General features: G+C 48.4%; 1 protein-coding gene across 3 annotated transcripts in view; it reads left to right on the forward strand.

Moving 5' to 3' along the window:
• Positions 1 to 206: 206 nt before the first annotated feature.
• Positions 207 to 24,739, forward strand: part of LOC125623645 (carboxyl-terminal PDZ ligand of neuronal nitric oxide synthase protein) — a 59,818-nt gene continuing 35,285 nt past the window's right edge. The window contains exons 1-2 of one of the 3 annotated variants that reach the window (XM_048823304.2): positions 208 to 394; positions 8,660 to 8,731. In XM_048823304.2, the coding sequence (XP_048679261.1) occupies positions 290 to 394; positions 8,660 to 8,731 (177 nt within the window). In that variant the 5' untranslated portion in view covers positions 208 to 289. Of the gene's footprint in view, positions 395 to 8,659; positions 8,732 to 15,811; positions 16,139 to 24,739 lie in introns of those variants that run through there. The other 2 variants (XM_075120303.1, XM_048823305.2) reach the window with 2 other exon arrangements.

Raw genomic sequence — 24,739 nt, forward strand, 5'->3', positions numbered from 1 at the left:
GGGGAGGGGGGACCAGAGGCAGGAGCCAGCTCCCCCCCCCCCAGCAGCACCGCCCCCGCCCGTCACGTGAGGGAACTTGGGGCCAATGGGCGCGAGGCGCCGCGGGCAGCCGGGGGAATCTCGTTCAAAACGCGGCCGCCTGGCACCGGGGTGCGCGGCGCTGGCTCGGGGCCTCCGCCACCCTGCCGAGCCGAGCCGCGCCGGGCCGAGCCGGGCCGGGCCGGGCCGGGCGGAGGGGGCGGCAGCGGGCGATGCGCGCGGGCTGGGCGGCGCCTGAGCGCGCGGGAAGATGCCGGTGAAGAACAGGTACAACCTGGTGGACGATGGCTGCGACTCGCGGGTCCCCCTGCACAACGAGGACGCCTTCCAGCACGGCATCCACTTCCAGGCCAAGGTGAGCCGCTCAGGCCGGCGCCTGCTGGGGAGCGGAGGGGGCTCCCCCGGCTGGGGGGGGGCGGGGGACGGGACACCCCCCCCCCAGGGCCCCGGGCAGTGCAGGGCGGCCGGGCCCCCTGCCCCGCCCGGGGACGGGGATGCTGCGGCCGGTGTCCGGGGCACGTGTCACGGGGGCACGTCCAGCGCCAGCTAATCCCCTCGGGGCACAGGGGGGCCCCGGCGCCTGGCTGCGGCTGCCCGCGCACCGGGGCCGGCTGCCCGCGGGCGGAGGACCGCGCGGCCTGGTGACAAAGCCGCGCAGTCCCGGCCGAGCAGGGCTTCCGTGCCGGCGGCAGAATCGTGCCAGGGGCGAGCCGCCCGCCCTGGCTGCTCCCTGGGTCGGGTCCTGCCGGGGCGGCCTTGCGCAGCAGTCGGGCAGGAGCGTGGGGAACTTTGTGCTCCGAGAGGCGCCCGCGGGGGAGGGAGTTCTGGGGCCAGGGCAGGGAAGGGTTCGGGTCCCAGGGACCGGCCCTTCCTAGGCTGGTCTGCACAGGGTCACTGCCCAGCAGCCCTGGCCTGGGGCGGTACCATCCTGCCGCGGTAGCTGCGCTGGCAGTCTGGGGGGGCCTCCCTCTCTGCCGGGACAAGTGCCTTTATTCCCCTATCAGCACCTGGGGCGTTAGCGGAGCATAGTTCTGCTGGTCAATTTCCCCCAGCCCATAGCGGTGTAGAGTTTGGGTTCCCTAAGAGCAGTCAAACTAAGTCAGACCAATGGTCCACCTCGGCCAGTCTCCTGCCTCCCAAGGACCAATGTCAGATGTTTCAAAGGGAATGAGCAGAACAGGGCAATTATCAAGGGAGCCATCCCCTGTCATCCAGTCTCAGCTTCTGGCAGTCAGAGGCTTAGGACACCCGGAGCATGGGGTTGGATCCCTGACCATCTTGGCTACTAGCCCTTGATGGATTTATCCTCCATGAACATATTTAATTCCTTTTTGAAACCAGTTCTAGTTTTGGCCTTCACAACATCCCCTGGCAACAAGTTCCACAGGTTGACTGGGTGTTGTGTGAGGAAATACTTCCTTTTGTTTAACCAATTTATTTGAGCATGAGCTTTCGTGAGCTACAGCTCACTTCATCAGATGTTGTGATCTGATGAAGTGAGCTGTAGCTCACGAAAGCTCATGCTCAAATAAATTGGTTAGTCTCTAAGGTGCCACAAGTACTCCTTTTCTTTTTGCGAATACAGACTAACACGGCTGTTCCTCTGAAACCTTCCTTTTGTTTGTTTTAAACCTGCTGCCTGTTAATTTCATTGGGTAACCACTGATTATTGTGTTATGAGAAGGAGTAAATAACACTTCCCTGTTCACTTTCTCCCCACCATTTGTGATTTTTACAAACCTCTTTCGTATCTCTCCTCAGTCATCTTTTCCCCAAGCTGAACGGTCCCAGTCTTTTTAATCTCTCCTCATACGGAAGCTGTTCCAGACTGGTCATAATTTTTGCTGGCCTTCTCTGTACCTTTTCCAATTCCAATGTATCTTCTTTGAGACGGGACAACCAGAACTGCACGCAGTATTTAAGGTGTGGGTGTAGCATGGATTTATGCAGTGGCATTATGATATTTTTTGTCATTTTGTAGACTGTTCCTTGTTCACCATGAGTAGTTGCATCCTCTGCTTGTGTTGCCAGATTATCAATATAATGCTGTTTGTCCGCTCTCCCAAGTCGTTTGACCTTCCCATGTGCCTTGCTATGCTGCTCGTAGCATTTGTCCTTTACCTTCTGGGATTTTGCGTCTAAAATTTTTTTCTTCAGGGCTCGTCTGGTTTCTATGGCATTCCATGTGCTGGGTGTAATCCACTCCTTCCTTCTCTTCTGCCTGTAGCCTAGACAGGCTTCACTGCTCTGTTTATAAATTGCTGTTACTTTGTCCCACTTCTTGTTGATCTCCCCGTTTGCATTCCCCTCCTCTTCATCAAGGTCTGCAAGTGTTTGAAACCTGTTCTTTAACTGCAGAACGAAGGCTTTCTGCACTTTTATCTGTGCCAAGCAAAGTATTGTGTAAGATCATAGTCCAGTGTATATCAGAGGTCGTTGATGGTGTTCTCAGAAAAGAGCAAGTGTGGCTGCACAGACTACATCTTCATTCTACGAAACATAATAGAACAGTGCTTAGAATGGCAATGGCAACTCTACATAAATTTCATAGACGTTGAGAAGGCTTTTGATAGCTTTCACAGGACCAGCCTATGGAGCATTCTGCAGGCATATGGAATTCCCTTCCCTATAATCAATGTCATCAAAAGCTTCTACTTCAACTTTACATGCAGTGTTGATCACAGTGAGCTCAGTGTTGAAATCAAAACAGGAGTACATCCGGGGTGTGTCATGTCTGCAATCCTCTTCAACATTGCTATCGACTGGGTAATGCGGCGTACAACAGAAGACATGCCAAGAGGCATTAAATGGACACTCGTCTCATCCCTTGAAGACCTGGACTTCGCAGATGATGTCGCTCTCCTATCACATACCCAACACCATATACAAGAAAAAACAACTCTACTCAACGCATTCAGCCAGCAAATTGGACTGAACATCAACCACAATAAGACAGAGATCATGACCTTTAATATTGCCTCACCATCCCCAGTGCAGATAGAGGGTTATTTTCTCACCAATGTAGAACCATTCACATACTTGGGCAGCACCATCAGTCAGGACATCCAGAACAAAATCAGTAAAGCCAGGAACACCTTCAGGAGCTTAAATACAGTCTGGAAATCATCATCAAAATACAACACCAAAACCAAACTCAAGATTTATCAGAGCTGCGTCCTTTCAACACTACTTTATAGTGCAGAATGCTGGGGAATGAGAAAGTCTGATGTGTCCAAACTGTCTTCATTCCATACAGCCTGCCTCAGAAAAATCCTCCGTATCTTTTGGCCCAGAACAATCTCAAACCAAGATCTATTGACAGTGCAGCCAAGAGGATCTGAGCACCATCATTGCCAGGAGGCGTTGGAGATGGATCAGCCATGTGCTTCAGATAGAAACTGATTCCATCACCAGAGTAACAATAAGATGGACACCTGAAGGTAAGTGAAAATGAGGCTGCCCGAAAACAACGTGGAGAAGAGCTGTGGAAGCTGAGCTGTAAAACCTGGGGCACAGTGGGGAATCATTGAAAGACTTGCCAGAAACAGACAGGAGTGGAAGAGCTTCATCACTGCCCTAAACGCCAGAGGGGTAATAGGAACATGATGATGATGATGATATTTACTGTCTTATTGTAATCAGATAATGGGCAGGCTCCCATTGAAGTCACTTAACACATGGTGTGCTGAAAAGAATGGACTTGATCAGACAGGGCTTGGTTGGGAAGAGGAAGAGAAGCTGTCACTGACATGGCTGCTGGTACCCAAGAGCAGGTGTGAGGCATCTACTGCCCTGTAGCCCAAGGAGACATGTGGTAAAACACGTAACATGGAAGTGCAGAGTGGAGCCAGGTACGAACTGGACAGCAAGGGAGTGAGTTGCAGGAGGCCCAAGGCTGAGGAGATGTCCGTGCACTGTGGTTTTCAGCCCCCTTGTCTGTTAAAACATTGAGGCCAAAGCTTTCAGAAGTGTTCACTGACTTAGGTGCCTTGGATGTTGGGTGCCTAGCTTCAGGACCTTGCTGTCCTAGAGGTGCTGGGACACAGCTGCCTTCCAACCCTGGACTTTCGGGTGGCCTTGCACTCTTACTGTCAGGCCCACGATCAATAGACACTTCAGCATTTTTGGCCACCTGGCTTTAATTTGGAGCTGCAGGTGGGTGCTGGTACTAAAGGGCCATAACTGGAGTTCTAATGCCCTTACCAGGCTACTAAAGTCACGTGTGTTAGTGTTGGTGTCACGGGTAATAAACCATGAACAAGGCCTAAAAGGCTTTCTGACTTTCTATCTTCCTTTAGCGTTCTGAACCTGCTGTTCCCACGCTAGTTTCAGCCCCATTCAGAATATGTTTCTCTCTGCAAGTGGGCTTTAAAAAAAAAAAAGCAAAGGAACTTCAAAACATGCCAACAAAACTTATAGTGCTTTTGAGCAGAGGAAGTGTGGAGGGGAAAATAGCAAAAGGTCACAGAGGCTGAGCTGTTATGCTCAGATTAAACTGGTTTGCACTACATTTCTTTTTGGTAGCTGTTTTTGGAAGCCTAGCTTGGAAACTTTCCTGTGTAGTTTGCTTGGGAACTGATCTGGAAAGGCTCCTGTTGACTGCACTGGACTTTGCATCACGTCCTTAATACTTTTCTATCTATGGCAGGTGCCAGTGGGTGCTGGGTGATGATAGTGGCCTGTGCTGTACAGGAGGTCAGCCTAGATTATTTAATGGTCCCTTCTGGCCTTGAACTCTAATACTAGGATTCTAATAGTATTTGTATCATGAGCATTTGTACTCAGAGGCTCCACTTGGACTGGGAAATTGTTCAGACACACAGGGGTAAACTGACCCTGCCACAAGGAGCTTAATAGTTAGAAAAAATACTTCCCTGGAAACCAACATAGCAATGGCCATTGTGCTAAATTCCATGTTAGCGTATTAGCCCTTTTGACCCACTGTGCTGCAGGAAAAGCTATAGAAGGCCAAGTGTTAATGTAAATAGAAGTAATCTTGAGGCTGGATCTGAAGAACTGCTGGTATCACTGTCAGGGACTTCATATTGATCATGAAAAATGTCCAGGCATGACTACATCTGCCTTTCAGTAAATGACTTCATTGTAACTGGCTTTCTGTAGTCAGTGCAGGGGGAATGAGTTTATAATTTAGCTGACAAAATGAATTGCATTTTGCAGGAATAATTCTAGCTTGTTTGCAGGTGGCCTGACAGATTAGAAATGGAATTCATTTCTCCCCTCCCCTGAGCTGTAAGGAAAGGGAACGCATTCAAACAAAGCTTTAAGAACGCTGATCTTGTGCAGCTCAGTTTTCCTGCTGAAGGAGCTGTAGATTTAAAGAGGATGTGGGAGAGAGATCTGTAAATTCTCAACTGTGTGTATAAAAATCTAGCTTTGCTGAACAGGGAGATACAGTATTTTGAATGCTTAAAACATAACAGCTGATCTACTGGATACCACCTTGACCAGGCGAAAAGCTGTTACATTCAGGAACTTTTAAAAGTTACTATGAAATGAATTTACACTTCTAATGGGTAGGATAGCCACCTGCAGTCAGCCAGCTTTAGGACTACCATGCTATAGAGAGAGTGGATAGCTCTATAAGTATTCAGCTACTTGCCCAACTCTCCTCTTCAAGTTGTAATGGGCTGGCTTCTCTTCCACCCTCACAGATGAAGTTTGCATTACCATAGTAACATGCTTACTTAGTGCTACTATAGGGTCTGTCTCTTCCAGTTAATAGTGTCTCACTGCAGGTACATCAGACTGGCTGTGCCTCTTAAAATGACCAGTGTATTAATTATCTAGCTTGCTTCGTGCAAGACTTTTGTTTATTGGTAGTGTTTCTCATCTCTAATTCTTTCCACGTTGTAAGTACCAAGCCACATTGCATTATATGAATGAGTTTATATTTCAGATTTTTAGGGATGAACTCCCAATGCACACACAAGAACCTGATACTGCAAGCTGCAGGTGAGCAGCCTTACACTTGGGTGGAGCCCCCGGTGAACTCGATAGGGCTCTCCATAGGCAAACACAGAATCATAGAAGATTAGGCTTGGAAGAGACCTCAGGAGATCATCTGGTCCAACCCCTTGCTCAAAGCAGCACCACCCCAACTAACTCATCCCAGCCAGGGCTTTGTCAAGCTGGGCCTTAAAAACCTCTAAGGATGGAGATTCCACATGGATCAGCTTGCAGGATTGGGACCCCAATACAAGGTCTGAGAGGAAAGCCAATAGAAGTGTTCTTAGCCACTGGCTCTCTCCCCATTGCCTACTGATAACAAGATTGCAAAACGCCAGCCTACTGCATTAAATAGAATTTTTTCATGTGACTCACTATAGATCATGGCCCTTTGTGAATGGGGAAAGCCAAACAGATCCCATTTTGTGATGTTAATGTACCTTTGCCACTATAGAAAGGGGGAGGAAAAGCTAGTCCTTTCCTTCCCAATGTACCCCAAGTACTCATGCTCTGGGGCCTGGATCTCTCTTGTGACTCACCGAGGGGTTGCTGTAAGTAGTTACAAAATGGCATGTCTGTAGAAGCTGTGGAGACATTTACAGATGGTGCAGGGAAATGAGATGAACTTTCAAGATGCTTGCAGTGCTTATTTCTAGGCAGCTGAAAGAGCAGTAAATACTGAGCTAAGACGGCCAGTCTGTGTGGAGAGCTCTTCATTGAATACAAGCTTGCAAAATAAAACTCTACAAGCTGTTGGGTCTTGCCAGCTTCAGCTCTTGCATCAGTGCTTTCAAAAACCCATAAAGATGTCAACATGTCCAGTCAGAGCCATGGGCTGGTCTTTAGGAAGAGCAGGAGCTGCCTGCCAAGCTTCCATGGGGCTTCCCTGACTTGCTGACCACAAAACTTCCTCTAGACTCACAAGCCAAACCCTCTTATGCATGGAGGCTGAGCTTTGTCAGCTCCAGCACCCCTGATTAACCTGGGGGAGGAAGGCAGGCTGCCTGCCATGGCTGTGTATGAGGGGAGAGGGCTGCATGCTCCACCTATGAGACAATGCTAATGCCGACATATTGGACTGGCTTTTGGAATCGGACTCCCTCGCTCCAGCTGTCTGACTTCCACAGCATATGGCCTGAGGACAGCAACCCGCACTCCCCGGTACTGACAGGATGCTGATCACCCACTCGGTTCTGCTTCTGTTTACTGGCTGACTCGGGCTATTCTCTCTTCGCTCCCCCTTCCAGTCAGTTATGCTGCAGATGAGCCAGAGGCCCTGTGGAGAGTTCACTACTCTTTGCATCACACGAAAGAACTGCTCTGTCTGTGGGAGGTTTGGGGGTTCCCCCATGGCTTGGGGCAGAAGGGCAGCCTGGATCTCAAGCTTTGCACTGGCTTGCTTTGGTTGGTGGCGGTGTGGGCATGTTCATCCCGCCCCATGTGCCATCCCGAGTGTCCCCGTCCTGCAGCAGAGTCCTCCCAGCAGAACAGTTTCTTCCTGTCACTGTTCAGATCACTGTGTCCCTTGGCTGGCTTGGCACACAAGCGTGGGCAGGCTGGGGCTGAGCATACGGTAGCCGTGCTGCCACCACAGGGCAAATGTCTGTGGGAGGGTTGGCTCCTGCTGTATCAGGTAGGCGGTCAAACTACATTTTTGTCCAGAGCAAGCGTATGACCAATGTATATGGTCCTGATGCCACCCAAACCCACAGGCAGGACTAGAGGTAGCCAGGATACAGAAGGCTGCATTTGTTAATTGGTTGTGGGCAGGTTTTCAGGCTGGACCTGGAACTTGCCATCTGCCTTGAGCTTGAGCAGCCCTTATTCAGCAGGCAGAGGTGCTAACTCTGCAAACCTAAGTTTTGCATGTCCTGTTACAGGATGCTGGGCAACTTGCTGTTTCCGGTGGAAATGTAGGGCTGCAGCTCCCATTAGCTCCTACTTATTGACAGGCTGGGCCAGCACAGAATACCAATTCTGGCACGTTTTCCAGGATCAGCTAGAGAATTCTGCTAGGCCAAGCAAGCAAAAAGGCAACTGATGTCCAGAGAGGTGCAGAGAAAACAACAAAGGGTTTTGACCAGGGATGCAGACACATTGCTCCTCATCAAAGCCAGTAGCCACAGAGCCATGCACTAGCCTCAGTCCTTGGGGGTGCCTGGCATTCTGAGGTTTTCAAGAAGCTTTTCTTGGTGAGGGGAAGGAAGAAGATAGGAACCAAAATGTAGCAATCAGCTTGTCTGAGATGCAATATATGTAATGATTTGGCTAGCAGCTGTCCCCCTGGTTGTGGTTGCCAGCAGTAATCTCCTTTCTCCAGTGCAGAGTATTACGGTCTCTAGTGGAGTCCAGCAAACTGGACTGGGCTTCCAGGAAGGGGCTAGCTTTTAGTGGGGTAATGTGAATTTAATGTCTAACGGATCTAAGGGCATTTCCAGAACTGGAAGAGCTCAAGGGCTTAAACCTGACATTAAGGATCCATTGATACCTGTGAGGGATCCTCCTTGTAGGTGCTGACAGGAGTTAGAGGTGTCTAACTGCCCAGCCACTTATGAGCTAATTATCAGTCAAAGATGCTGTTCATTTTGAAGACGTCGTGACTCCTTCACTGCAATTTGTTTTAAGACCATCCCACCACTATTCTATCTTCCAGTACATCGGTAGTCTGGATGTGCCGAGACCCAACAGCCGTGTGGAGATCGTGGCAGCCATGAGAAGGATTCGGGTGAGTCTGACTGGGAGCCCTAGTACCACTGCTCATGGCAGGTTACCGTGAATGGAAGTATACAGGTGTAGTTGCTCTGTGCTGCTCTTCCCCAGACCCCTCTGCTTTTAACAGCTGAAATTTGAGCAGCTTGACTGCTTTTCTTGTCTAGCTTTGGAGCCACGCTCTTGAGACATACCAGGACTAGATCCAGCACCCTGACCTCCCAAACTCTCCTCTCCAAAGCAGGGAGAGGAAACCAGCTCCACCTCCACTGAGTTATGTAAGGTTTCTGTTTTCCTCTCTGAACCTCACACACTTCACATTTCCCTTTTGCAAATTCTTATTTTAACAAAGACTTGGCGAGATTCCACTTTTCTCCTCTACCTTCTTATTCATCAGAAGGGCTTGTGAATGGGCACTAGAATTAACCAACAAAGTTATTAGAATTTCTGTCTCAAACCAGTTTTGAAGTTTCTCAAGTGCAGGTTTATTTTCTCAAAGCCTCCATCCAAGAGGTAGCACTGATGGCTGCTCTGACAGTCTCCATGTTAGTTATATTGTTACCCATCTGAAATAGTAGGGTGTTTTTTAATTAATTCAGAGACTGTTCAGAAATGTTGCAAACTTCAACTGAAGTAGGTTTGGAATTGTGCATTTGAAGCCTTCAAAGGGGATTATCCTGGTTTTCTTTTGGAGTTTAAAAATCTAATGTAATTTAAAATGGCTTTTTTAAAAAAAAAAAAATCTTTGCCTGTAACCAGCTGGAGAGTTGATTTATTCATCTCCAGCCAAGTGCAGAAATGAGATTCCCTGCCTCCTGCCTGCCCAGAGACTATTAACATAGCTCCTGCTCATAAAGGACACAGTGCAGTGGCAATCTAAATTGCCAGATTATTTATCTTAAAAGTAGAAGTTAATAGCAAAGAGGCAACGGATGGGGGCCAGTGGGGCAGCTCAGATGCTGCAGTGAATAGCAGTATATCTTGGGCTGCGTCTTATTTTTGGCCTGTCAGATTTAAAATAGCACTGCAAAAGAGCTTCATTTCTGATCCTTCAGTGGCTATTTTAAAAAAATAAAATAAAGGTGTTTAATTCCTGTTCCCAGCAACTGTGTACAGCCACTGATTGAGCACCTGCTATCGGCATGATGAATGGCTTAATATCGATCAGGGAATTCTGGCAGTGCAGCAACACGCTTGGGTGTTGGGAAGCACGTAACAATGCCCTTCTGCTCTCGTGGATGCAACTGATTAATCTGGTGACTGAGTTGCAGCTTTATCGCAATGTATTTTAAAGCAGCTATTCTGTTAAAGCAGCTATAACCTCAGCCCATTGTTTGAAGGCAGGGCTTTCCCTTTTCACTTGTGTGTGCACTGTACAGCAGGACCTTATTCAGACACGTCCAAGCTGTGTGGAGCAGAGGATGCTGCTCTGCTGAAAAGTTAACTAGCTTGGACCTCTTACTAGAGGATAAGGAACAGGGTTTTTGAGAAGGATACTTGAGCACAGACAGCATAATAATAGGAACTCTGAAGAAAGGTAGTGGCTATTTAGTGCTAACTTGCGTACAGAGGCCTGGTCTACACCCGAATTCTTTCTCTCTCCTGTCAGTGTAGCTGTCCCTGTGGAAGAAACCATGGTACAGCCACAGGCCATTTGTGCCTATTACTCTTTAAACGGTGGTCTCCTGGAAAGCCGGCATCCTGTCAGTGCTGGCACCAGCATGGCTCCCCTGCTGGGAGTAATATTGGGAAACTCTAAGATGTCTACCCTGCCCTTGGCAGGTTGCAATCTATGCAGACAGGGCATCTGGGATATTAAAGACTATTAAGGAAAAACTGGGTACATACAAAATTAGTGCTTGTGAGAGGCTCTGGAGTGACAAGACCAGAGACTGGCGTTGTCTAGCCATAAGACGGGGTATACAGTGCAAGCCTCCTCATGCCACCCAGTTTGCCTCCCCAGTGACCTGAAGGGGCCGCCTCTAGGAGTGAGGGCATTTCCACCAAGATTGGCAACAGAGCGAGCCAGCTGGCATGTGGGCGCTTGCCTAGTGGCTCTGAAGAGAGGCCACAAACTCATGTAGGCTGCTGCCACCCTGGATTGGCACCAGTCATCTGTATGAGAAGCTCAGTGTCCCAATCCCCTGAGTCAGCCAGCCCCATCCCTCTTTTTATTTTTCCAGGCTCTGGCAGAGCTGGTTAGTCCAGTCACTCATTTCTGGAAAAAATTGTATTTGGGGTTTGAAACTGAATCTCTACTCCATGTCTATGGAATCCTGGATCTCCAGCCAGGGGCGAAATGCTAGCTCTCTATGGGGGGGTGGGGGCGGGGGCAAGGGCAACAACACAGGCTACTTATCACATGCTAAACTCAGTGGCGCCCCCCGAGAGTTGCATAGAGACATAGAATGAGGGAAACAGCAATTCATGCATCTCGCTGCTCAGAAAGTCTCCTCTCCTTCAGGCCTCATTATGCCAGGCCACATTCTGCATATGGCTGCTGCAGACTTGCGGCTAAAGCTGCAAATGATATATACGAGAGAGACCCAGGGACACTAATCCATTGATGTGCTCTTCCAGCTCAGCAGACAGTTGTGCACAATAAGTCAGTTAGCCATAAATCCTGGGAAGTTGCTATCTGAGATTCTCATTCATGAATCTAACATTGGTCTGTTAAAAGCACAAGCTGTTCTTTTGAGGCATAGGCTTTTTATACAACTTTAAGTGGTAAAAATTCTATCCATAATCGATCCTATCACTGAGTTAGTGGCATGCCTTTTGTTCGTACTCATGGAACTAAGTTCCATTTGCAAGACAAATTGAAAAACCTTGTTGCAGATCATGTTTCCTCAGTTAGAGGAACTGCATGCAAATCCAGTAGGTAGAGCAGGGGGAATGGCCATTCTCTGCTTAGCTTTTCATTATGCAGCACTAGTCATACATTTAAAATTTCCTAATCCTCCCCCTGGATTATTAACTACATACAGTTGCCATGTTATTATAGGATTCTCTGGGTTCAAGCTAATCCCCTGCCCACTCCTACACTGACAAAGGAGGTGATGGAATTTGTTTAGTACCTGAATAATAAGTAGGACCAGAAGTATGACACACTGACAGGCATATCTAGTTCCAACCACTGCTTGGTCAGAATCGAGTTCTTAGTGCAGCTATGGCCATTCAGTCCAGGAGGGAATGCTTCTAGTGGTGATGCCGCAGAGAACCTGTGATCTGGGGAACTAGTGTCACACAATAGCTGCCTAACTTTTGTTCCATTGCCTGAGGCATTCCAGGTCTAAGGCTTTGTCTACACTAGCACTTTTGTCAGCAAAACTTTCGCTGGCCGGGGGTGTGGGAAAAAGCCAAACCCTGACATAAGCGTCACCAACAAAAGCACCGGTGTGGACGTAGTTTAATTATGCGGGCAGGACAACTCTCTCCTGCCGGCACAGAGCAGCTACACAGGAGACCTTACCGTGGCACAGCTGGAGCGGTACAGCTGTGCCGCTGTAAGACCCATAGCGTAGACATCGCCTAAGAGCCTGCAGGGTTTTCTCTCTGGCTGTCAAGCCCTTGCCACATGCAGAGGCAGTAATGTATTCGGAGAGCGTTGGAGTTGATTGATCTGCAGGAGAACTGCAGGTGACATGACATTCCTGGAGTTCCAGAATGCCAGGGTGTGATTGCAAACATTTTCTTTCTGCATGACTCCAAGGAAAATTCATTCTCATGAGCCAGAATCAAAGTGATGCAGCAAATCTCTTGGGGGCAGGTGTATCTGCTCCCTTATGCCTTCTAGGGAGAAATTAATGGGCAAGGGTCTGCCCTTGTGCACAGGTGAAGCTCTCCCTGAAGTCCTTGAGAGTAGAGGGCAGGTCTGAGGGCAGAACTGGGCCTGCTATTTGTAGGAAGGTAGCTGTGGGGAAGCGGTATTTGAACTGTAGGAATGCTAGCTCAAAGATCATGGGGCCTACAATGTGCAAATATGAGTCTTCCCACCCTGTGTGGTGTGTGTGTGTGGATGGTATGAATGGGCAAATAGGCATCTCCTGCCAATGCGGAGCTGTCTCTCCCTCTGCAGTCTGTCGGCACTCCACGTGGCTAGGTGGCTATGGCAGAGGAACAGCTATTGGTCCCTTCTCAAGGCAGTGGGATTTAAGATTCAAAGAGCATCATGATCTACAGCTGATGTGTCACTGGCTCGCTCTCTGTGGCCTGGGGGTGGGGCATAGACTTAGCCGCTGGCAGCACACCAGAGCCCAGAAGTACAAAGAGCATAACCCAGGCGTGGGCAAACTTTTTGGCCCGAGAGCCACATCTGGGTATGGAAATTGTATGGCAGGCCATGAATGTTCACAAAATTGGGGTGCAAGAGGGGATGAGGGCTCTGGCTGGGGGTGCAGGCTCTGGGGTGGGCCAGAATTGAGGAGTTCAGGATGCAGGAGGGGGCTCCAGGATGGGGCAGAGGGTTGTGGGGGGTGAAGGCTCTGGGGTGGGGCTGGGGATGAGGGTTTGGGGTGCAGGAGGGTGTTCCAGGCTGGGACCAAGGGGTTTGGTGGGGTGTAGGCTCCGGACGGCACTTACCTCAAGCAGCTCCTGGAAGCAGGGGCATATGCCCTCTCCAGCTCCTACACGGAGGCACGGCCAGGCAGCTGTGCGTGCTGCCCTGTCCGCAGGTGCCACCCCTGCAGCTCCCATTGGCCGCAGTTTCCGACCAATGGGAGCTGCGTGGGCGGTGCTTAGGGCAGGGGAAGTGCGCGGAGCCCCTTGGCCGCCCCTAAACGTAGGAGCCGAAATGGGGACATGCCGCTGCTTCTGGCAGCTGCGGGGAGCGGCCCTTGAACCTTGCTCCTCCACTGGAGTGTGGGAGCGGGGCAAACCCCAGGCCCTGCTCCCCAGCAGGAGCTTGAGGGCTGGGTGTGCCCAGCAGGCTGGATGTGGCTGGCAGGCTGTAGTTTGCCCACCCCTGGCATAATCCCCGCTCCTTTTCTCCTGCCTACAGTAGATCCTGGAGTCTCTGAACACTACCGAATATGTATAGTAATATGAAGTCATCTTACATTTTTTTGAGATGCCAAAGCACTTTAGACTGATACAGAATTACTGAAATGCAGCCAGCTTTTTGGGATGAGGAGTGGCCTAAGAACACAAGTGCAGACTCCTCTTATGAGAAGCGTTGTAGGATCTGCAACATCCTTATAGAGCAGATCTCCAGCAACTCACATTTAGCTGAGTGGATCTCCAGTTATCTACTTTGAATTTATTTGCCAGGTAGTCTAGAGGTTTCAAACTTGATACCTAGACCCCTGTGGCTATTGTAGTTCTGAGCAAGTTGTCTCGACATCTAGAAAGAAGCCATAACACCGGTATTGGAGGTTTAACATAAAGCCTCTTATTTGTAAAGGCAGCAATTCACTGACACCGCTTCCATCGTGCATTATTAATGTCCAAACAAAAAGTTAAATCTCCAAACTGGCATATTCCTCCTCCTGTTTCCTTCTGATAACTCTAGGCTTCTCAGGGTAGGCTGTTAAGTCTTTAACAACTGAAACCCCAAAGAAACAGGCACACACTTAAAAACCTCAGGAATCTACACAGTGTATCTTCTAAGGATTTGTGTTTTGTTTTTTGCTTGGAATAACAACACAAGGAATCCAAACCTGGTTTATTACTGCCAGTTTACTAATACTAGCTCTGTTTCCATGTTTTTAGCAAGTGTCTTGAATAATTCTTGCATTTTAATGCCAAGTTAACCTGCCGCTGAGGGGCAGGACTCTGAGCTGGACAGGAACAGCTCCGACGGGTGTGGTGCGTGGGGGTTTAGTAATACTCTGTCTCAGAATTTCAGTAAAACTCCAGTACAATTGTCATGGATAGTCTCAAAGCTTCTTAGTTTAATTTTAGCTTGGCAAATAGAACACCTACTGGGGAGGAGAGTGTTTGTTTTTCTGTTGCACAGATGCTTCCAAAAAAATCTCATTTTATGGCTCCAAGAGACTCCTTCCTGAGTTGTTATGCTTGGAGCCAAGTTGGGTTTCCCTGCCAGCTTTGCATTGTTTACAGCTCGCAGCCCTGTAGCTTAAACCAAACCTGACAAAAAACCCAAGACAGTGGGATTTCTTGATTGGTCTTTGCAGCCTGTGCAGCTTCCTTATTCTAATTACACTGCTGGTTCTGTGGTGGTCGGAGTTCAGACTTGAAGTGTGTAAAACTTCTTTTGTGTTGAGCATGCAGAGCTTTTGCACCTGTACAAGGCTATGTAGCTGCATGACAGGCGCTGTTGCTGGATAGGAATGTTGTGCTGTCAGAAGCTGCTGTAGGCCATTTCCTTTTTACCTCCCAAGAAGAAGAGGGTGACAAATTGTTCCCCTTAACCGCCACGGACAGGACAAGAAGCAATGGGCTTAAATTGCAGCCAGGGAGATTTAGGTTGGACATTAGGAAAACTTTCTGTCAGGGTAGTTAAACTCTGGAACAAATTACCTAGGGAGGTTATGGAATCTGTCATTGGGGGTGTTTAAGGACAGGTTAGACAAACACCTGTCGGGGATGGTCTTGATCAGCATTTCTCAGTGCCTGCTCCATGGGCTGGTGCAGGTCCCTGCGATCTCCCCGACACCGTTTAGGAAGGCAGCAAGCTGGTTCCTGGTGTCAGAAAAGGTTGAGAAACACCAGTCTAGATAATACTTCAGCTTGCTTCACTGCAGGGGACTGGATTAGAGGACCTAGCAAGTTCTGTGAAAAGAAGCCAAAATCCTCAGGTAATGGCTCAGAGGCAGAAGGGGACAGACACACCGCATTAGTGTGCGTTACTTCAACAGCTCTCCAATTGACAGCATGGCCCCCTAACAATCTTGTTGACACCCCCCTTCTCATTCACAAGCTGGAAATATCCTTTTGGCAGCTCCGGCCATTGCTGACGCGGGACAGGAGTTATGCAGTCTTAGCTAATACACTGTAGGGCTGGAAAGGAGCATTAGCATCATGTGGCATCCATCTCTCTCAGCGGCCATCATCACCTACTTTGCAGGCTATGCTGAGAACCACTGCTTGTCTTCTGCAGGGAGGATAACCCAGACTTGTTTGTTTGTATTGGCAGTGCATGAAGGCCCAACCAAGACCCGGGGTCCCATCACGCTGGGTGCTGTACAGACAGAGGAGATAGGGCCCTGCTAGCTTCTTCCCTGAGAAGGAGTCCATTGATAATTATTGGTGTCAGACTCTCCGTGGCACCTCCTTGAACGCGACAGTACTGGAGCAATGGGCACCTTAGCTGCTGTGGTCCTCGATCTGCATTCACATTTACAGCTGCAAGATGTGCAGGCAGCAGGGCCAGTGCAACCAGTAGGCGAACGAGGCGGTTGCCTAGGGCGCCAAGTGGTTGGGGGTGGCCAAAAGCACGCTCCAGGGAGGCGGTGGAGCAGAGGTGAGCTGGAGCGGGGAGCTGCCATACGGCGGGGAGTTGTCACACATGGCTCCCCAGGCTGAGGGGAGCTGCCGCGAGGGGGGGCGCCGAGAGGAGGGAGGGAGGGAGGGGGCCGAGGGGAGCTGCCGCGGGGTGGGGGGTGCCTCAGGGCAGAGGGGGGGCAGGGTGCTGCTGCAGAGCTCCCGGGGGAGCAGAGGGGGGGGGCGCGCAAGGTGGAAGTTTCACCTAGGACGCGAAACAACCTTGTACCGGCCCTGGCAGGCAGAGAAAGCGGGTCTGTAATGGGAGGTGAGGCAAGTGCTTCAGGAGGGACCAGATACTGACCACCACCTCACTGACCTGCGTGTTCAGTGTTTCTACACTGCTCCACTATAAACTAACCAAAAAGCCCACAGCTGCCTATGTGTGGAAACCGCTGCCTGAGACCTGCACCTTGTGCAGTGAGGTCAGGGGAAACCAGTGTGGTTTCCCAGATTAGAACAGGAAGCCACAAGTTTCCCTGAATGAGAGCAGCATCGCACAGGTCTTAGAACCAAGCCCTCACGCCATGCTCAGAACCCAAGACTCCTGTTGAGGCTGCTGCTCAGCGTTTAGAAGGGTTATGCTGACTTTTTGGTCCCTAGCTCTGTATCCATCATAGGCTAGTAGCTGCAGATGTGTGGGGAGGCGGGAGGTGTCTTTTGGTAACCAAGAGCTCTTAGATAAATAAGAAAGTCTCCCTTCCCCCAAGGGAGTGCAGGACAGAGACAATGTTGCCGCGTCAGAGTACTGCAGAGTCTTCTCCCTGCCGCCGTCCCCCAAAATCTGGAAAGGCTGTTTCATTTTGAGCACCATCTAGGTTCTACTTTTAAGACAGACCCCTAATAAAAAAAATATTCAGACTGAAAGACTAGAACAGATCTAACGTTAACTTGCATTTTTCTTACTGTGTGGTGTCGTACAAAAGAAGTAGAAAGAAATGTGCCTGGCACTTCAGGCACTGGCCTGATTCTTCAGAGGGGACCAGCAGTTTTGGGGTACTTCCATTTTGGGGTGTCCAGCTTGAGACACTCCTAGGAACCCAAAGTGCTGAGCACCCACCCTTTAAAGGTCAGGCCTTTTAAGATATCTCAGGTTGGGTTCCCACAATCAATGGTCACCTCTGAAAACAAAAGTCTCGGATTCCAGATCCTAAGTCAAGAAGACTCTGTAATGAGGGATGGGAACAAACATTAGGGGGACAGGATGACATGGGTAACTGGCACGATGCTGTTAGTTAGCTTAACAACACATGTCATTTGGATGGGGGATTCTGACATCAATTGGACTCCTTTTCTCCTCCTGTCTCCCTTCACTTCTTAAAGGAGGCTTTATCCTCATCTCCCATCTAATCTCTTCTCCAGCTGCACTGACACGCCTTCCCTGATGCCTTTTGTCCCCAGCCCCTGTGGACAGCGCACCGCGGCCTGGTGTGTTGTTTGCCATCTGCTCTGTCTCCTGGACATATCGATGAGCACTATCAAAATCAATATCCCACTAGATGAAGCAAAGCTGCAGCACTAGAAAAGGACAGTTAGTCACCCACACTAACGGGCAGGGGTAGCAGAAGTGACATCCTGGAATCAGGGAGCCAACAGCATAGAGCAGGCTGACTTGATGCAGGGTGTTTCTCTGCAGCGTGTGCTTCTCTACTGCAGCCAGTAGAACAGTCACCCAGTTCCCTGTCCAGTAGGTCTGACCCTGGTACACATCTGCTGGCCCTGTGGGTCACTCAGGCTAGCATGCTGAAGATCTCTGCAGCCTCAAATGGTGTAAAGAATCAGTAACACCTCACAGGGACATGCAAGGTCCTATCAGATGCAGAGTGACAAGATTTAATGCAGTTTCAAGGTTTCTGTCACAAATGATTAGGCTAATCTGTTACACTTTTAAGGGACCTGGTCAATACAGTGTCTGGGATTTTTAGGCTATTAAATGTTCATTGCAGCTATATTTAGCTTAGATCCCTCAGTCCAGATTTAGTTTTCCTTTAGTCCTTGCAGCTCCAGCTCCTGAGTCTCCCACATGGCACCATGATTGCTGGCAGTAGAGTTGCTGGGATCCTGGCAGAATGGCCTTTGCATTTTCAAAGCCTGTGTGGATGGGGGTATCCTGCATGAAACCCTGGAGTCCATTAAGGTTATTAACAGGCCCTGAAGGGAATCCCAGCTCGCTCTCCATGCCCAGGGGGATGGTACCATATTCAAGTTACCATATAGATAGGCTTGGAAGGATTAGATTTTTATTGGTAAATGTTGATAAACGTCACTTTTGTCTGTGTGTGTCCAGTGAAATAATTTCCACCAATAATAACTGAAATTTACGGGCACATTCTGCATGTCTAGGCAAAGTAAGAAATGCTGCCTGAGAATTTAGAGGCAAAAATCCAGTGGTTTAGCCTGGTTACAGGAGGAGTAGAGAAGGAACAGTAAGAACGGGTTCGATTTGTTGATTGAAGGGTATTTACTTTGTATATTTTGACATGTGATATTGACAATTTGTGTTTTAACAGTTTATAAAGCTTTAACTCTGAGTCTCAGCCTCTACTTTAGTTAAATAATTGTCTGACTCCCACAGAATTTCTCACAGACTCCTAGATGTTAAGACCAGAAGGGACTGTTGTGATCATCTAGTCTGACCTCCTGCACATGGCAGGCCACAGAACTCACCCACCCTATCCTGTAGTAGGCCCATAACCTCTGGCCGAGTTACTGAAGTCCTTGAATCCGGATTTAAAGGCTTCAAGTTACAAAGAATCCATCAATTACTCTAATTCAAACCAGCAAGCGACTCATGCCCCACGCTGCAGAGGAAGGTGAAAAACCCCCAAGGTCTCTGTCCACCTGACCTGGAAGAAAATTCCTTCCCGGCCCCAAGTATGGCAGTCAGTTAGCCCCTGAGCATGTGGGCAGAACCCACCAGACACACACCTGGGAAAGAATTCTCTGTATAACTCACAGCCTGCAACTGTGAAAATTTAAAATTGTTACTTTCAAAAATTGCTGAAGAATAAACAGGCATTTATCCATCAAAATTGTAAAAAAAAATTAAAATCAAGTTCTCCTACGCCTTCACAAGGACAAGTCTGCATGAGAGATTGTAGCATTTGTGCCTGGAGATGTACGAGCCGACACCCACATTTAATAACCTACAGACTGCCTTGTTGTTTCCATGGGCCTGTGTCTCATTTCACGAGAGCCACAGCAACAGCTCTTCCTTTTTTATTCTGCGGCCCTCCCTTGCCGGGTGCATTAGTTGCTAGAGTTCGTTGACTACCCGCATTGAACGCTACTGATTTTTCCAGTGTCCTGCTCTCTAGAGGCAGGTACTTTTCTGAATATCTGTTGGGGCCACACAGCAAGTGCCACAGACATATTTTGTTCGTCTTCGTGCAAGGAACAGAAGTAATAGCCCCAGCTCCCATGGGGCTTCCATACGCTATATTCGAGAGAAACCTGGCTGTCGCAGGCACTTACCTTTCTGCAAGGAGCTTGCTGCCTAAGTCTCAATCTGTAGATGATCTCCCTCTTGTCACAGTGTTGTCTAGTGTGTTCCCTTGTGATGGAACAACATGGCTCTCCAGCCAGACTAGAGATTCCTCCCCTTCCAGATCAAGCAAGAGTACCAAACAACCAAAATCCATTCTGCCGTCCCCTGAGGCAGGAGTGTGCAATAATCCTTCAATCCTTTGCATGCTTAGCTTTCCCCCTTGATGGAGGGTTCAGGTCAATAGCTTCTTCACCCTTCCACAACTAACAGTGTGATAGTCCTTTTCCCATCGGGGTCTCTCCTAGCCTCTCTAGGGGAGGCAGATGGAGCTGATGGCAGGACTTCCTCCCTCCATTGGTCCAGCCTGGGGCCTCTAAACAAAGACACGTGCTAACACCAGGCTTCGGACCCTCACCATTACTGTGGTCCCCAGGCCTCTTCATTCACTCCACTGTTATATCCTGCCCTTTTGGGACTTGTACAGCTTATCCTCCTTTACATCCCCTCCTAGCTACTCCTCCCACTGTCTAGAGAGAACACCCCTCTCCTATGCTCTCTCAGCAACTCCAGCTCCCTGCAGGTCTTTTTTGACTGGGCCACAGGCAACTTTATATACAATTACCCACTCTTACCCAGCATGCCTTGAAGCAGCCTACTATACCCAGGGTCCTTCTTGGGACTACATCTCCCATAATTCCCCTAAAGGCCAAGCACCAGGAACAGTGGTAGCTGCTCTTAAAGGGGAGCATGTCCTGTTACACTCCTGCTGAAGACTTCCTTGTTGTTTAGCTGGTAGCCCATTATGCACATGCATTGACTGGAGTGTATTTCAGATAAAAGCTTCCTAACTAGTTTTATGGTGATATTTTCATTTCTAAGCTGATTGCAGAAAAAGTTTTAGAAACCTGGAAGGTCTCTCTGAAACCATTTGGAACAACTGCCTGGGCCATATCTCAGACTAAACCTAGAGCAGCTTATGTAGCTGCTGCTTTTGAGAAGTAGTTAAGATACCATCATATTGTCATAAGGCAAAGGGAAGAGGCTTTTAATTAAACTTGCATCTGCAGAGTCTGCACCCAGCCTTATATAGCTGCAGTAGAGAACAAACTATTCCCAGCTCATTAAATCATGATGGGGGAGGGGAAGGAAATAGACTGCTTTTGTATACAGGAATCCAAGATAAAATAGTACCTTCTGTCTACCCTTTGGGGACATTTAATTATGGTATGACACTGGGGTACAAGTGAATAGCTGCCCCTGCTGCTTTTATGTCCACTAGTCACCTCACTGACTGTTTTCCTTTGTCCCTTAGGAACGCTTACACGTTTCTATCCTAAAAAAAACCCCAAAAACAAACAAAAAAAAAACCCCACAACCTTTTGGTGGAGAATAGTAGCTGACATTCTCTTTAAACACTTAGGCTTGTAAGTTTGAAATCATTGAGCCTAGTTCTGCTCTTAGGTACACAAGTTTACTTCTGATCTTTTGCCACTGTAACAGAAAGGAACTTGGATGCTTTGCTGTAGCCACATTCTGTGGCCGAACTTTTCAAAAGTGACTAGTGATTTTTGGATGCCTTAATTTTTAGATCATGTTCAAAGAGGATGCTAAGTATGACTGATAACAGATGGATGGAGGCATCAGTAAATGAAATGTGTAATCTCTAAATAAGTGACCTTTTAATGCCTTCCTTGGATTGCTGAAAACTGGTTGGCTTCTCAAATGTGGGGGATGAAAATAGACATGTTAACATAGTTTTGCATGGGAGTCATGCTAGACTGGGATTAGTTTAGAGGCTAATAAATGGAGCAGTTAAACAGATAAAAGTTAAATTGAACTGTTAATACCAAACTGAGTAAGAGCGAGCTCTTTAACTGGCAGCGCTACAAGGCAGGTGCCTTTTTTATTCTAAAGCAAAGGGGTTTTAACAGTACAATCATTTTATTACACCATGTACTAGCACTTGGAGTCATTCAGTAAAATATTCCTGGATAAGATCTCTACAAGGACTTTTAGCTGGTTTGAAATAAAGTGGCTTTTTCAACAAATTATATTACTGGGTAGTAGAGACTTGTAGAGATGAAATATAATGGCCTTCAAATTACATTACTGTGTAGAACAGTAAGCCCTGCCTTAGATCTTTTTCTGTCTGGGTGTCTGAAAAAGTGTAATTGAGATGGCAACCAGAGAGGGAGTAAGCACATTCGATGAACTCATTAATGAGAAGGTACCTTAATTCAAGTGACAGTTGCACTGGGAGACTGTCCAAGGTAACCAGGATCTGACTGGTTGTTTAGAGAATGCCTCAGCTGTATTTCTGTAAAGCGGTGTGGCCCTTGCTTGTAGACCAGATCTGAGCTACTAGCTGGTTTCTTCTGTAAGAATTATTGCCCAAGGCATGTTATCACCACAGCAACTTGACGTGATCCAGAGACGGCAACAAAATACAATGGTCCATGAAAACACACAAACTTAAACCTGCCTCTGTGGTGATGCTTACAGAAATGAAGGGGGAATTTTTTTCTTCTTCTTCTTCTTTTTTTGCACTCATCATGAAATTCTTGCTTCTCTAAGTCAGCTACTAGTCTTAGTGCAAACTACTGCCTAGACACCCCCTCCCTTGCTGCCTGTTAAAATCACATTGGCTCTGCTCCCCAGACATGGGAAGTGCTAGTCCTGATGCTGTGGGCTGGGGACCTTTATAGATTAGTTACTGTTGTTATTTGTATGTCCGTGGTACCTTGGAGCCCCAGTCATGGCCCACGACCCCATTGTGCTAAGTGCTGTGCAAAGCCAGTCCCTGTCCCAGAGGTTGTGCTGGTTTCTGTTTAGGCTCCTATACCTCACCTGGCAGCATGGCACCTGAGTCCCTTATATTTTACAGGGCCCTGTTAGTTCTGGGAAGTTCTCTGGGGCCACAAAGCCGTCTGGTGGTTAACAAAATATGTGACTCACCAACAAAGGCTTTGTTCCACACTTACATTCTTCAGTCGGCTTTCGCTCGGTACTAAATGAGGCCTGAAGGCAAATGGAATCCATGCTGCTTAACATAATCATCTAACAAGTTACTTCATGTTTTGACCAAATAACTCTGTGATAAATCTACACAATAAAAATTCTTAATGGATCCCTGGAGGAGGGGAATGCTTTGGCAGGGGAGCAGCGAGTCTTAAAAGGCTTTAAATTAGTTTTCTTCCTCTTCTGCTATAATTATTAGACACTCTAAATAGCCTTTCCTTAGGCCAGATGGGCTCTTTGGACTAATTGGCAACTGCTTGGCTGTTTTCTGAACACCTGAGTCACTTCCCCTCCCTGCTTTTCTCATTCCATCACCATTGGTGACTAACTACCAGCTGCGCTTTGAGATTGATAGAGAACACGGGCCGACCCACATTGCAAACTGTGCCATAATCCTAGGGGATCTCTGTATCATTGCCCTGTCTGCAGGGCTGGGTATAAAATGCACCCAGGGGACCGAGCTGAACTCTGTTGCTGGGCTTCCAAAGCTGCCAGCCAAGCCAGTTATGGCTTTGTTGTATTGTAGCTCTTGGCTTCAGGAGAAACCTTAATTTTTTTCTCTTCTAAAAATAAATGTGTCTTTCTGTTTTGTCATGGGGTGAGAGAGCAGTGAGATTTGTAGGGCTAAATTGTACCTTCTGCCTGCTTGCTGGAAGAAGCTCTGTAATGGAGGAGAGGGTTTCGGGTAGCTTGGGACTTCTGCTCTGAGGTTGGGAACACCTCACCCCAACTAATGGGCATTGGGCATGCCCTTCGCTTCATGTTGCTGCCTCCCCCGGGCAGCAGCAGTCTCGGGCTAGTCCCTGCAGCCCAGGTTGTGAGGTGTTGCAGTGTTGTGGCGGGGAAGCACCCTGTAAAGTTAAGTATTCATGGGTAACTGGATGTGCTGCCATCACAGGCAATTAGCATCTTCAGCTTTGTCTCCCTGTAAGAAATGATAGTAGGAACTCTGGGCCAGATTTTTCAAGGTATTCAGGTGCCTAAAGATTCAGACAGGCAGTTTTGAAAATCCCACTAGGTGCTTACCTCCCACTAATGTCAAGGGGAGTTGCTTGATGCTTTTACCAATCTGGCCCTCTGTGCTTATTGGGCTGAGGAGGTGGGACCTAGCAGCAATCCAGGGGCAAGGGGAGCCAGGTATTTGGTAAAGGAAGGGCATTGTAATGCGGGCATTACAGGGACTCTGGCAAAGCTGCCAAACTCCATCTGGGAGTGCTGGGAGCCAGTGGCCTGACCCAATCTGTTGCATCATCAGTATCGAAAGATGTGCACAGCCATGGGCATTTCCATCCTTTGCAATGCCTGGGGCCATGGCTAAGTTTGACTTTCTAGGCCTTCTAAGGTTGTGGTAAATGTTCTCTCATGTGGAAATACTCTTATGTAATGGATACAGATTGACAGTGTTAAAGCAGCTGAAGATGGTTCTCTTGCCTGGGAATAAACAAAATGGTTCTGTGTCAAGGTGCACCAGCCCTGATCTGACTGAGACCAGGTGGGTGTTGGGTTTGTTTGCGAAGGTTGCTGGCTGAGGAACTGAACAGTTCCGCTGTACCCAAGGTTGGAGTTAGCAAAGGGCACTCTTCCATGAAAGCAGAGAATGAAGCCTAGTAGCATACAGCCAACGGGGCATGAAACACAGTGTGAACATTGTCGTGTGTCGAGTGCCTCAGCACCTCTGGTGACTCTTCCTGATTGTATCTGTCAGTTGAATGTTGGGTTATGACTGTAGATGGAGTCGGGCTCTTCAGTGGTAACCTGCTCTCCTCTGAGTTATCGCCACCAACCCTCTGCTTAGAGGCAGAGAGACATATGCCTTCGCCTGGCTTCAGACCTCCCCCGGTGGCCTAGTTCATCTTCATTGCATTCTGCATCGCAGGCTGAGTAATGTTTTGCTCACGGTTGGAGCGTTGGGTGTGGACGCTTGGCAGTTTGCAGGCTGAAGCTCTGCTGCTTAGGGAACTTGATCAACCTTGTTTTCTTGTTTCTGACTGTTGCTTTTTCTGTCTATTTTTGTGCTTAAACGTTGCTACACTGCTCAGCTCCTGGGTGCTCAGCTCAAAGCGTCTGGCAGCTAGC

This window comes from Caretta caretta, chromosome 16 (assembly GCF_965140235.1).
Source record: "Caretta caretta isolate rCarCar2 chromosome 16, rCarCar1.hap1, whole genome shotgun sequence".
NCBI classification, from domain to species: Eukaryota; Metazoa; Chordata; order Testudines; family Cheloniidae; genus Caretta; species Caretta caretta.